The 13,700-nt window shown below is 41.8% G+C and overlaps 1 protein-coding gene across 1 annotated transcript in view; it reads right to left on the bottom strand.

The window, feature by feature from the left end:
• Positions 1–13,700, bottom strand: part of stim2b (stromal interaction molecule 2b) — a 214,068-nt gene that overhangs the window by 41,806 nt on the left and 158,562 nt on the right. Inside the window, exons 8-9 of the mRNA XM_084313677.1 lie at positions 11,434–11,595; positions 6,468–6,568 (exon numbers count right to left, since the gene is read on the bottom strand). Coding sequence (XP_084169803.1) covers positions 6,468–6,568; positions 11,434–11,595 — 263 coding nt within the window. The remainder of the gene's footprint in view (positions 1–6,467; positions 6,569–11,433; positions 11,596–13,700) is intronic.

Genomic DNA, 13,700 nt, shown 5'->3' with positions numbered 1-13,700 from the left:
AAAAAGTACATCTGTAATGAAACACATTGTTTTTACCTTATCATTGTGTAAACGTCTATTTTAACTGTATCGGTCAGTTTCATGGTTTTAGATGTTTATAATTGACACTCAACCAATAAACAAAAAATTCAGAATTCACTAGGATTATGTGATATCATGTTCTCTGTGTACAGATGGAAACTAGTTTCTGCTAAATCTGATGCATCCATGTTTTTCATATAACAAAGATATAAATACAAACTGTCTATAGTACAAAAAGATTTTGTAATACACTGTTTAGAACAATGCTGTTTGCAAATATTCTGTTTTACTTGTGTGTAGCACATTAGAGTTGCATTCATGCATGACAGTTGGTATACAGCTTATTATTATATAGATTTTGTATCCCTTACATCCTGATAAAATGGAAACAGAAAAAACGAGTCTAATCATTGTAATTACAGCACCAAAGCTGTTTGTCTTACAAAGGAGTGAGGTGTCATGGGGGGTGATATATGTCAACCCCCTGACAAATTAGCATTATCCTCCTACATGTAGAGATCCTTCTGACTAGTGACTCAATCTACAAAAAATTGTTCATTCGCCCCTTTTAAAAACACATACAATATCTTGGATTTCCTTCGACTGTCACTTTTGTGTTGATTGAATATTTCATGCTGTGTAATGCAGGTCACCGTACTAAACTTCTAAAATACATCTGTAATGTAACACATTGTTTTTTTACCTTATCATTGTGTAAACAGGTAAAAATTCAGAATTCAATAGGATTATGTGTTATCACATACCGAACAATAACACTATGCAATAACCATCAAATGCACTCACAACACACACACACATCCAAACGCACACACTCACTTTAAACAAACACAATGCAGCACCCACTCTCCACACTTTAGAACACCTAAACACACTTTATATTTATTGGTAATGGATTTGCACTACACCCCATACCTGTGTACACCTTACTGTAAATTATGCCTAAATTGTGCCTCACCCCCATTTCTGCTTTGTACTATATATTATTCTATATTAGTATTGCATAGTATATTGTATATTGTATGGTAACTCAGTTACTTCTATTCTGCATCAAACATTGTGTCTACGTGACTTCTAGTTTTACTTCTATTTTACTTATCTCTTGCCTAGCACAGTCTCTGGAGCGTAGCAGAAAGAAGCATTTTGTATAAAAGTATTCTGTACTTCTTCTGTATGACAACTATTAAAGAAACTTGAAACTCATGTTTTTTACATTTACCGTAGTTTCAGCTAAATATCCTACAACATGCTTTCAGGTGACAATGATATAACTGCATATTGTCTACAGTAGATACAGAGATTTTGTAATACACTGTTTAGAACTATAGTGTTTGCAAATATTATGTCTGATTTACTCGTGTGTAACACGTTAGAGTTGCAATTAATGCATGAAAGATGCTATACCTTTTACAAAGTAGTCATTTGAGATCATAGATCCCTTTTTAGCTAGACCTGGCTCCAAATGACAGCAACAACAAAGACCTTAAAATACACAGAACGCAGACTGATACATACACAAGGCAAAGTGGGCCCTGGGGTTACATTTGAGGTGGAGCAAACTATATTGAATGGTCTCATTCTTTAAATGCCCTTAATTTGAACTTTAAAATCAGATAGGGTGGTGAAGGGATGCAGTTTCAAAGTTTTTTTTGAAATCCTTTACAGACCTAGCTAGCAGAGAAGGCATTTTCCCCAAACTCTGTGCTATTTTCTGGATACTGTGACATATAAATAGTGTTTGATGATAGGGGTGAGGTTTGAACCGTGGTAAAAAGGGTAGTTGACCTATAAATGCATTATAAATGTAGGCCTAGCATTGAAACAGTCTATGGGTCAGTCATGGTTGTCTATGGGTCAGTCATGGTTTGAAGGGTGAGTGATCTATATCCAGAAATAAGTCTTAATTTATTAATTTAAGACATATGAAATACCCTATTGAAACAGTTAAAACAGCTTGGACACACACACTTACAAGTTATCACTATTTTCTATAGTTTTGTATCACAAACATTGCTGTATTTGCAATCTGGTATGTCCTAAATGTATGGATGTAGCAGTACTGTCTATCTGTATGTCATATAGGCCCTGATGAATTGAAAATGGGGGACTCTGATGTAAACAAGACAAAAGTATTTCTCTGATCTGTAACCTCTTAACCTTGTCAAAGACTCGAATATAGGGTACATTTATATCTTAATACATTGTATTCGTTTTACGAAATAAGAAATAAGAGATAATAACTGCAGCTATCTCTAATGTATGGTCACCACCGTGTCCCAAACTGTGAAATAGTTGGTATTACAACAATTACATTTAGTCATTTAGCTGACGCTTTTATCCAAATTATAGTTATAATACAACTCTGTCAGCTGTGTAACAATATTCATCAAAGTGCTGCATGTTATAGTGTAGGTTAGTTTATTAGGACAAATGCATGACTGTAAGGTTAGTTAGGCAATGGTCAGATTATGTTACAGCGACCCCTTCCATTGTGTGAACTAAAAATAAGCTATGAGTATAATGTTGTACACTAACTTTCATGTTACAAAAATATAAACCATTTGTATTTGAATGATGCGTGTAAATATGTCAGAGTTTTACTCTAAGTTTGCATGTCCCCTAAACTTCACGACACCATGGGGTGTTTTAACACCTAAGAAGGCCCAGTTCACACCCCCGAACAGAGACACAGACCCTCACAGACAGATATTTTCTGTACTTTATATTTTCAGCACAACTCTAAACTATCACATATAACTTTTATAATTAATGTGAATAATAATACAAAACACAGTAATGCAACCCTTTTAAAAGAATCTATTTTAAATAAAAAGCTTCACCGAAACCTAATTACTACGACAGCTAGGGGTGTTTGTAATCAGCCCCTCACCCTTGTGAGGCAACCATCTAGGAGAACCTGGCCTCATGCATATAACTTAAACACAGCCCTGTCCCCCGTTGGCAAAACAGCATGCTATAACAGGTTTCTATGATACTTTTGTTTATCTACACATGTATTTTCCGAACACAAGTGTCTAAACACTCTCTTCCATGAGGCATTCTCCAAGAAACTAAAATATAGGCACATTACATTTGTATTTTTCTTAAAAAACAATCCTCCACACACACACACACACACACATACACACACACAAACACTACATACATACATACATACATACATACATACATACATACATACATACATACATACATACATACATACATACATACATACATACATACATACATACATACATACATACATACATACATACATACATACATACATACATACATACATACATACATACATACATACATACATAGTCTGGTTACAAGTTATCACTCTTTTTCAAACAACATCAGCCTATTATTCACTTACTGTATTTTCTTTTATTTACACATTTGTTTAAACACAAGTGACATTCTCCAAGAATCAAAATGATAGAGATATTGTAATTTTCTTTTCTGAATACAAGTGTCTAAAGATTGTGACATTGTATTTTTCTTAAAAAATATTCCCCTAAACATGCATTTGGCTTTATCCAAGAAACTAAAATATAGACCATTTGTATTTTTCTTAAAAAATAATCACACGCGCACGCACGCATACACACGCACACCTAGGGGGCCGTGAGTTTTTCTACAGAAAAGGGAATATGTACATGGTCGTAAATCTACTGCCCAGTGACATAAACTGCATACCCCTGAAAAAGAGGAAGTCTTACTTAGTCATAAATACTCACCAAGAATCTGACAGGAGCTGCATACCCCTGAAAAAAGGGGTTGTCTTCTAAAGTCATAAATACTCACCAAGAATCTGACAGGAGCTGCATAATTCGTTATCCACATACCCAGCGAAGGGGGGTGTCATAGCGTTGGAGGATTGTCATTTCAGAACCAGTCTACTGAGAAACAGTCTAGTGTTTCTGAATGTGACAGAGAGGGAGAGATATTCAGTCTACTGAGAGGGAGACAGAAACAGCAGGGGAGATGCATGCCACTTGGGCCTTTTCTGCTTAAACAAACACATCCATGCATGCCACACAGGCATGGAAAGATCCATTCTCTATTCTCCAAGAATCCATTTTCTGAAATATTCTTAAATCCTCTACACACACACACACACACATACACACATTTGAAATGTTTATTTATGTCCACATAAATTTATTCTGAAACTTTATTCTGAACATATACACATTGTATTTTTCTTAATTCCCCCACACACATACACTTATTCTGAAACTTTATTCTGAACATAGACACTTATTCTGAAACTTTATTGAAATCCCGCCCCCTTGAACATATCGACCAATCAGAGAAGGGGGTGGGACGTAGGAGCATAAATCATCTCAAACGGGGGCGTGGCTACAATCAATCAAACTTCCCATATATGGTCTGACAGAATGTGCCTCCTTATACTCTCTTATATATCTGCTTAGAAAACGAAAATGTCTAATACATTTTTTTTTCATGTGGTAAATACACAGGTCACGTTTTGGAGTTGTATTTGGAGTGTATTTCATGACTGTTGGGTACTAGGCTACCTGGGCAGCCCTACCTTCAGTGAATGACACTAAGCTAGGCTAATGGTGCGGGTGTTCCCTACAATGAATGCATGCACAGAGAAGAAAAGGGTATGTATCTGCTTGTCTAACTCCGGGGTAGATGGCAAATAAGCTAATTTCCCACGAAGTTGGTGTGTTCCTTTAAGGTCCCCTGAGTTTGCTCTGAACTGGGTAAATCTGCATTTTTCTATGATGCCCCTCTAGCTCATGGAATTAACTCGAACAGTCTTTAAAGCTGGAGATTCTCCCCTGTTGCAGAGTTTAAAACCTTGATCCCCAACCTTTGTCAATCAAGTTGTACGTGTTTTAATTGATTTGTTATCCTTGCTCTTTGCCTCATGTTGTCTCTTTATGATTTTACATGCTTTTTTCATGCAGTACACTCGACGTGACTGTAAATGAGGGAAACCTCAGTTGCCTTTTAAATTAAGGTTTGACATGAAAAATATAGTCGACTCTGATGCAATACTTGACAAAGTTCTGTCAATTCCGTGAAAGAGTTAGGGCGTTTTCACACCTAGCTCGTTTGGAGCTTTTGTTCCGAAACCTGGAGCGTTTACCCCCTATTTCGGTTCAGTTGGGCATATATGAACACAGCAATCACATTCTGTTGCGGAACAAAACAAGCGGGCCGAGACCACCTAGAGAGAGAGGGTGGTCTCGGCGCACTTCCAAACGGACGCGACTCGTACGCTGTGAGAATGCAATCGATTTAACAAACAGACACAACTCACTTGCCGTACTGTATACGTGCTGCATGATGACGCAACGCACACGCGCCCTGGACTGTTCCATCAGAGGGGGGAGCTTCGGTGGCCAGTGTGAGTGGCTACAGACCACTGCACTTAAATATAAACATTAGTCTACCTGGAGACTCAATGAGGTAATTGTAGATGTCGCCATAAGACGCGTCTGGTCATTTAGTGGGATCATTGTTTCATTATCCTGTTCGGCTGAAAGGACACTGGCCACCGAAGCTCCCCCCCCTCTGATGGAACAGTCCAGGGCGGGTGTGCGTTGCATCACAATCCGTGGGCAATCTGCGCATGGGCATGGGGGAATTGGGGGATGCTCTGCTTAAAAACGGGCTTTTCCGCTGCCGAATTAGTTCTGATCGATTAGGAATGGCTCCCGCCGTGTTCAGGAGATTCTGGCGCATACAAGTCTATTCTATCATGTCTCTAGCACCCCCACAGCCGTATCGGCAACCACTTACATAACGGCTCTCATCCACATTAATTAATTTGCTCCCCCCGCTCTCCCCTCCCCGATTTCAATGTAACGCGGAGATTCAGGGTTAGGGGGGGGGGGGGGACACCCCAAAATCTGACCAATGAGTGACAGTTTGCTCGCGCGTGCGTTTGTTTTGGTCCGCTGTTAACACAGCCGTGTGAACACAAACGAACTAAGGGACAAGTGCAACATTGTATCATTATAGTCCCTGTGTCTCCCTGAATCGGAACAAAGCAAACGAACTACAGGTGTGAAAACGCCCTCTTAGATAAAAGAGACTGTGTTATAGACGGATTTCTTGTTTCTAAACATACCGTGTTCGAGCCAATCAGCAATACCCACTGAATCACGTGACTGAGTTCCCCCCCCTACCTGTGCAAGCTGCTGCGCAAAAAAAAAGTACAATGGGGCTCTATGGAGAAACCATGATACTCCCCACGTGTGTGTGTGTGGTGTGTGTGTGTGTGTGTGTGTGTGTGTGTGTGTGTGTGTGTGTGTGTGTGTGTGTGTGTGTGTGTGTGTGTGTGTGTGTGTGTGTGTGTGCGTGCGTGCGTGCGTGCGTGCGTGCGTGCGTGCGTGCGTGCGTGCGTGTGTGGAGGGGGGGGGGGGGGGGTTACTTACTTGGCTTCTAGTATTTTGTGGTCGACCTCATCCAGGGAGGAACTGTGGGCAACCTGAAGTGTTCCGAACACAGAACTCCTCTTCTTTTTTATTTTCTCTGCCTAAGAAGAATAGAACAGAAGAATATCTTTATTGTCAAGTACATTTTTACATAGCTCTGTCTAGCTAGGAGCAGTGGGCAGCCACAGTTCTGCGCCCAGGGACCAACTCCAGTTGTAATGGCAGAGCCTTGGTCGAGGAGTATCTAGCATGCATGTCTTTCATGGTGTGGGAGGAAACCGGAGTAGCCAGAGGAGACCTATGCAAAACACGGGGAGAACATGCAAACTCCACACACAGAAAGGCCTTCTACCAGGATTGGAACCCAGGACCGTTTTGCTGTGAGGCAACAGTGCTAACCACTGTGCCACCGTGCTGTAAGACAGAGAGAGAGAGATGGACAGACACAGACGGATGGAGAGACAGACAGACACATACACACAATCTCTAACTGAATGAATGACATCAAAACAAAAGAACGTAAGGTTTCAAGTCCCTCATCATATCCCAAAGAAAATTGCAATGAGGCTGATGTCAATTAATCAATCGATACATTGATACAATCGATACCTAGCCTGATGTTTTGATGTGTAATTGTATGGTTTGATAAGAGCATTACACGCTTCAGGTTATGAGCTATATCACAGGTTATGAGCTATATAAGAGGGGTTATGAGCTATATCACAGGTTATGAGCTATATAAGAGGTTATGAGCTATATCACAGATTATGAGCTACATTGCAGGTTATGAGCCATAGCGTAGGTTATGAGCTATATCACAGGTTATGAGCCATAGCATAGGTTATGAGCTATCACAGGTTATGAGCTACATTGCAGGTTATGAGCCATAGCGTAGGTTATGTGCTATATCACAGGTTATGAGCTATAGCGCAGGTTATGAGCTATAGCACAGCCCTGCAGTAAATAGGCTTTAATAAGATTACCTCTTCCAGCTCCCAGTAACAACAGCAAAAAAAGCAAACAATGCAATTAAAATGTAATTTGGCCACATCAACAAGAAAAGCAAATTAGTAAAGTAGAACTATCAATTGTATTCCTGCATGTATTCAGAGGAGTAATCAATTGAGCTGAAATCACAAAGTTCCTTCCAAACATCCTCAGGTTTATACTGAATGCTATCGGAGAGTGAAACCCAGTGGGTGTGCTCTGCTAAATCCCCTGAAGAACATTTAAGATTTAATATAATTGTCCCTTAAAGAAAAACACTTGGTCTTAAAAGTAAATGGTAAATGGTGCATTTATATAACTGCTTTTATCCAACGCGCTTTACAATTTGTTCCTCACATTCATCCATTCACTCGCACATTCACACACCGACGGCGGTGCCAACCTGCTCATCGGGAGCAATTAGTGGTTAAGTGTCTTGCTCAAGGACACTTCGACACGCTGCTCCGGATTACCAGACGACTGCTCTACCTCCCGAGCCACTGTCGCCCCACACATAAAAAAGTGTTATCGCTGTCTGGTTAGAGAGACCGCTCTGTAACAAAAGTGACAAACCGTGTCTAATGTAGAACCTAGGGATGTACCGGCCCGATACCGATATACCTGGGCTTGGGGTATCGGCCGATACCGAGTACCGTTCCGATGCGTTACTTTTAATGAACAGTATAGACTTTTGGGGTCATTGGACAAAACAAAAATAGCGATATAATCTTGAGTCGACGTGTCTCCGCGTGTATCAGTGCGTCCCTAGTAGACCCTGTTGAAGTGTCCCAGAGCGACACACCAGACCCCTACAGGACCTAGTAGACCCTGTTGAAGTGTCCCAGAGCGACACACCAGACCCCTACAGGACCTAGTAGACCCTGTTGAAGAGCCCCAGAGCGACACACCAGACCCCTACAGGACCTAGTAGACCCTGTTGAAGAGCCCCCGAGCGACACACCAGACCCCTACAGGACCTAGTAGACCCTGTTGAAGTGTCCCCGAGCGACACACCAGACCCCTACAGGACCTAGTAGACCCTGTTGAAGTGTCCCAGAGCGACACACCAGACCCCTACAGGACCTAGTAGACCCTGTTGAAGTGTCCCCGAGCGACACACCAGACCCCTACAGGACCTAGTAGACCCTGTTGAAGAGCCCCAGAGCGACACACCAGACCCCTACAGGACCTAGTAGACCCTGTTGAAGAGCCCCCGAGCGACACACCAGACCCCTACAGGACCTAGTAGACCCTGTTGAAGAGCCCCCGAGCGACACACCAGACCCCTACAGGACCTAGTAGACCCTGTTGAAGTGTCCCCGAGCGACACACCAGACCCCTACAGGACCTAGTAGACCCTGTTGAAGTGTCCCCGAGCGACACACCAGACCCCTACAGGACCTGCTCCAGGAGCACCTCAGGTCAGTGTTGTAGTCAAGTCACTAAATCTCGAGTCCGAGTCGAGTCCCAACTGTGTTCGAGTCCAATAGGGTCGAGAGACCAGGGTCCTGTCAAATAAACAGCTCCAGTTAGTTTGAATAAGGTCACAAAGGCAAGTGTTCCTGTTCTCCGACCCTCAGATAAGAATTTTTTCTTAATTGTTTGCCTGGGTAAATAAAGGTTAAATAAAACAAATTAAAAGAGTCCGAGTCCCAAGTCCGAGTCACCAAAGAAGAGCCCGAGTCGAGTCCCCATTACCGCCTAGTCCAAGTCCGAGTCCAAGTCATCAAGGTTGAGTCTGAGCTGACGTACAAATTAAAACATAAATGACACAGCAGTCACCGTTTCAAAGGGAGTTTATTTACTTTGTGACACAATAGCCAAACAAATGCACTAGCCATCAATATCTTATGCCAAATGATTACAAATTAAAAATAAATAACTAACTGTAAGTCCGAGTCCTCGTCTGCACCTTCCGAGTCCGAATGCAGTCAATGCTCGAGTCCAAGTCAGAGTCACGAGTCCTGAAAATCAGTGTAGGACTCTGACTGTTAGTTTGAATAAGGTCACAAAGGCAAGTGTTCCTGTTCTCCGACCCTCAGATGAGCACTCGTACTCTGGGAGGCTTTGTGAACATAGGCGGTGAGTGACTGAGGGGCAGTGGTGTACATGTTTGCGTCTTCCTCAAACCATTCACTCTTTGCCCTGTAGAGGGAGACATTGTCGTGCTGGATTGGACCCATACATCATGCTGTAGGATGAAGGTGTTTGGTATTTTGTCTTAGATGCGTCACTGGTGACAGTTATGGTACCCATCATTGTATCCTGTATGATAAGGTTGGGTGGTCCTCTCTGGCAGAGAGACGTGACTTGCATCGGCATCCGTTTCTGTATAAAGCCATTAATAACGTTGACCCCCCACCCTACATCACCTCATTACTGGACTGGAACTCTGGACCCCATCATAATCGCTCTGGTGATTGGCTTAAGTAGTAAGTAGATGATGAAACGTTTGTTGAAAGGAGCTGGGACACAGTGGTGTGCTCCAATCCTTTATTTTTTTCGTCCTCGATCCCCAAATGTCCTCTCCAGATTGCAAAATTAAAATAAAAATGTTCCTGTATCACCTGGCACTAAAGAAAATACACTTTCAATTTGGAGTTTAACTGTTAAGTATCCCCTCAGAGACGGGATTATCTTTATAATGGACACTCCTATAGAGAGACCAGAGTACCCAGAAGCACCGGATACAAAGACCATGACCCCCTCTCTCCCATTGGCTGTACCCTTAATGCACAAGTGCATACGTGCCATGGTTTTAAGGTGCTTCGCAAAACAGGATGTGTCGGGGGCACAGACGCTAGAAGCAGATTTTCCTAATTCAGTGCGAACTCTGGGGACCTTAACCCTTTCACTGCCGCACTACCAAACGGTTAACACCCTTTCACTGCGACAATACACAGAAGGTTAACCCTTTCACTGCCACACGCCAGCAGGTTAACCCTTTCACTGCCACACTACAGAAGGTTAACCCTTTACTATCACACTACCGACGGTAACCGTGGGTTAACCTTCTGTAGTGTGGCAGTGAAAGGGTTAAGGTCCCCAGAGTTCGCACTGAATTAGGAAAATCTGCTTCTAGCGTCTGTGCCCCCGACACATCCTGTTTTGCGAAGCACCTTAAAACCATGGCACGTATGCACTTGTGCATTAAGGGTACAGCCAATGGGAGAGAGGGGGTCATGGTCTTTGTCTCCGGTGCTTCTGGGTACTCTGGTCTCTCTATAGGAGTGTCCATTATAAAGATAATCCCGTCTCTGAGGGGATACTTAACAGTTAAACTCCAAATTGAAAGTGTATTTTCTTTAGTGCCAGGTGATACAGGAACATTTTTATTTTAATTTTGCAATCTGGAGAGGACATTTGGGGATCGAGGACGAAAAAAATAAAGGATTGGAGCACACCACTGTGTCCCAGCTCCTTTCAACAAACGTTTCATCATCTACTTACTACTTATGTCGCTATCGGTGCATTTTGCTATGCTGAGCTCCGCTAAGCTCATGGAATGAACTCCAACAGTCCTTAAAGCTTGAGACTCTCCCCTCTGTTGCAGAGTTTAAAACCTTGACCCCCAACCTTCGTCAATCAAGTTGTACGTGTTTTGTTTTTGTTATCCTTGCTTTTTGACTCATCTTCTCTTATTGTTATGATTGTATATGTTGTGTGCATTTATATGCTGTTTATTTCTGTATGTGCACCGTAAATGAGTGAAACCAGCCGTGTTTAAATAAAAGGTTGGAAATGTTCCTTTTATTGCAACGACATTAGCTTCCGGGGGGGGGGGGGGGGGGTGTTACATGCATGCCTAATGCTTAGCGCACCTGATGGACGGACGGACGTACAATCTTCCTTTCGTGTTTAAATAAAGGTTTGAAATGTTCCCTTTATTTCAACGGCATTAGCTTCACATGACGGCCCGCGCTACATGCTACACGTGTTACATAACGCGCCTAGCGCGCCTGATCCCTGACGGACGTACCTCGTCCTTGGCCACGTTGAGCTGCAGCTCGGCGCTCTGCTTCTTGATGTTGTAGTACTGGACCTCCACCTCGTGGGTCAGCTGGAGCCACATCTGCAGCGCCTCCGGCACCGACCACTCCGACTGCATCTCCTTCTCCGCCCGCTTCAGGGCCACGCGCACCTGCGCCTCCGGAGCGGGGGACAGGTAAGAAGATGTTCTTATTTAGTTAAAGGGGAACTATTTTACTATTTCTTTCACTATTTGGGCACTTTTACACAATTCCTGTGAGTTTATGGAACATCTCTGTAATTATATATTTTTTTTAATTCATTGTTTTGTATTTCTAATCAAGTCTTCAAAAACAGCATTTTTCTACCTCAAGATCTTAAGCCGTTTTGAGCCTGGGCTCCAACCACAGTGGTAAACCGCTGTGGGACATGATGATTATCATGCAGCGGTGTCTTTCTGACATCACAAATCATCACATTTTCAGATGACTCAGTTCAGTGAGGGTGAATATTGTGAGGGGAGAATTGGAAGAATACGCCAATATGAGAATTAGAGACATAGATCATATTAATATAAGTTCACATAGCTAGGAAACAATGCTAAACACTGAAAAAGGCCATTTATAAGATAGTTCCCCTTTAACAGGCGAGAGGACAAGAGGACCTCTCGAAGGGTACATTTTACATTTAGTCATCTAGCTTACACTTTTGATCCAAAGCGACTTACAAGTTATGTAACATGACTTCTTCTCGTCTTACATGTCTTGATGTGTTTATCCGCAGCAGGGATTGCACTCACTAAACTGGCCATGTGAATAAGAATCATCATAACCTTGACAAGGTTTATGAGCCCAAGTTTTATGAATAATGTGGGGGGGGGGGGGGGAAAGTTAACCCTTCCTTTAATAATGTGCACAGCACTTCAGATCCGACAGAAGTTACATTCTCCAGAGCCGCCTCTGTATCTCTCCTGGTGGGACGGTCATATTCCCTGGGCAGTCTAATTGGGCTGCACTACGTTATTCTGACCAGCAGATGGCAGTGTGCACTGTGTTGTTTGAGGGGTTGTGTAAATGTTTGGACACAATTGACTGGTGAAGCCTGAGCCGTTCAGAAAGCTGTCTTTCCCCCCCGCCGCCACTAATCACGACCCAGGAGATACCGCTCAAGTCCGCTCCATTTCATTCCAGGCGTCAAACCACCATCGAAATACTTCCCAAAGGTCAGTGAATTCCACGACCACAACACCAGAGGAAGTTCCACAAATCATGTTCAACCAGATTCGGCTCAAACAAGGGACTAAACACGTTTCGCAGTTATGCCACAACGTTCATATGGTGTGAGAGGAATGGTTCTAGAATGGTTGAGTAGTTATCTCCACAATAGGCAACAATATGTGCAGTTGGCAGATGTCAAATCTGAGCTCATGAAAATTGAATGTGGGGTACCGCAAGGTTCGGTTTTGGGGCCCAAACTCTTTCTTTTATATATTAATGATATTTGTGATGTTTCAAAACTATTACAGTTTGTCTTGTTTGCTGATGATACATTTTTTTTTGCTCTGTAAATAATTTAAAGGAACTAGCTGAATATATTGTGTATGAAATGACAAAGCTAAAGAAATGGTTTGTTGTAAATAAGCTATCACTGAATCTGAAAAGAACTAAATGTATCATTTTTGGCAATCGAAAACTAGATGAAAATATAGTACTGACCATAGATGGAGTTGATATAGAGAGTTAATGAATTTCGTTTTTTTGGTGTGATTATGGATGATAAATTAACATGGAAATCGCACATAGCACACGTTAAAAAAAAGATGTCCAAGAGTATTTTTGTTATGAATAAAGTAAAGGATGTGTTCGAGTATGAGGCAATGAGAACACTCTACTGTTCACTCATCTCACCTTATATCAGTTATTGTGTTGAAGTATGGGGGAATACTTATGGGACCAATATAAAACCATTATATATATATTACAGAAGAGGGCTGTAAGAATCACACATAAAGTGAGTTATCGAGAACACACAAATACATTATTTATTAAATCTAGAATAATTAAACTTGAAGACATGGTTAAGTTTCAAACAATGTTAATTATGTTTAGGGCAAGAAATAATACACTGCCAGAAAAACTACAAAATCTTTTTCATTTAGAAAGTGAGTTTAGTAGGAGAAAATACAATTTTAAACATCAGTTTGCACGTACCACACTTAAACAGATGTGTCCTTCAGTTATTGGTGTAAAGTTGTTGAAATCTCTCCATAGCGAGCTT

This window comes from Notolepis coatsorum (assembly GCF_963971535.1).
Source record: "Notolepis coatsorum genome assembly, chromosome: 4".
NCBI classification, from domain to species: Eukaryota; Metazoa; Chordata; class Actinopteri; order Aulopiformes; family Paralepididae; genus Notolepis; species Notolepis coatsorum.
Note: the sequence above shows the minus strand (reverse complement) of the source record. Positions and strands in the feature narration are given on the sequence as shown.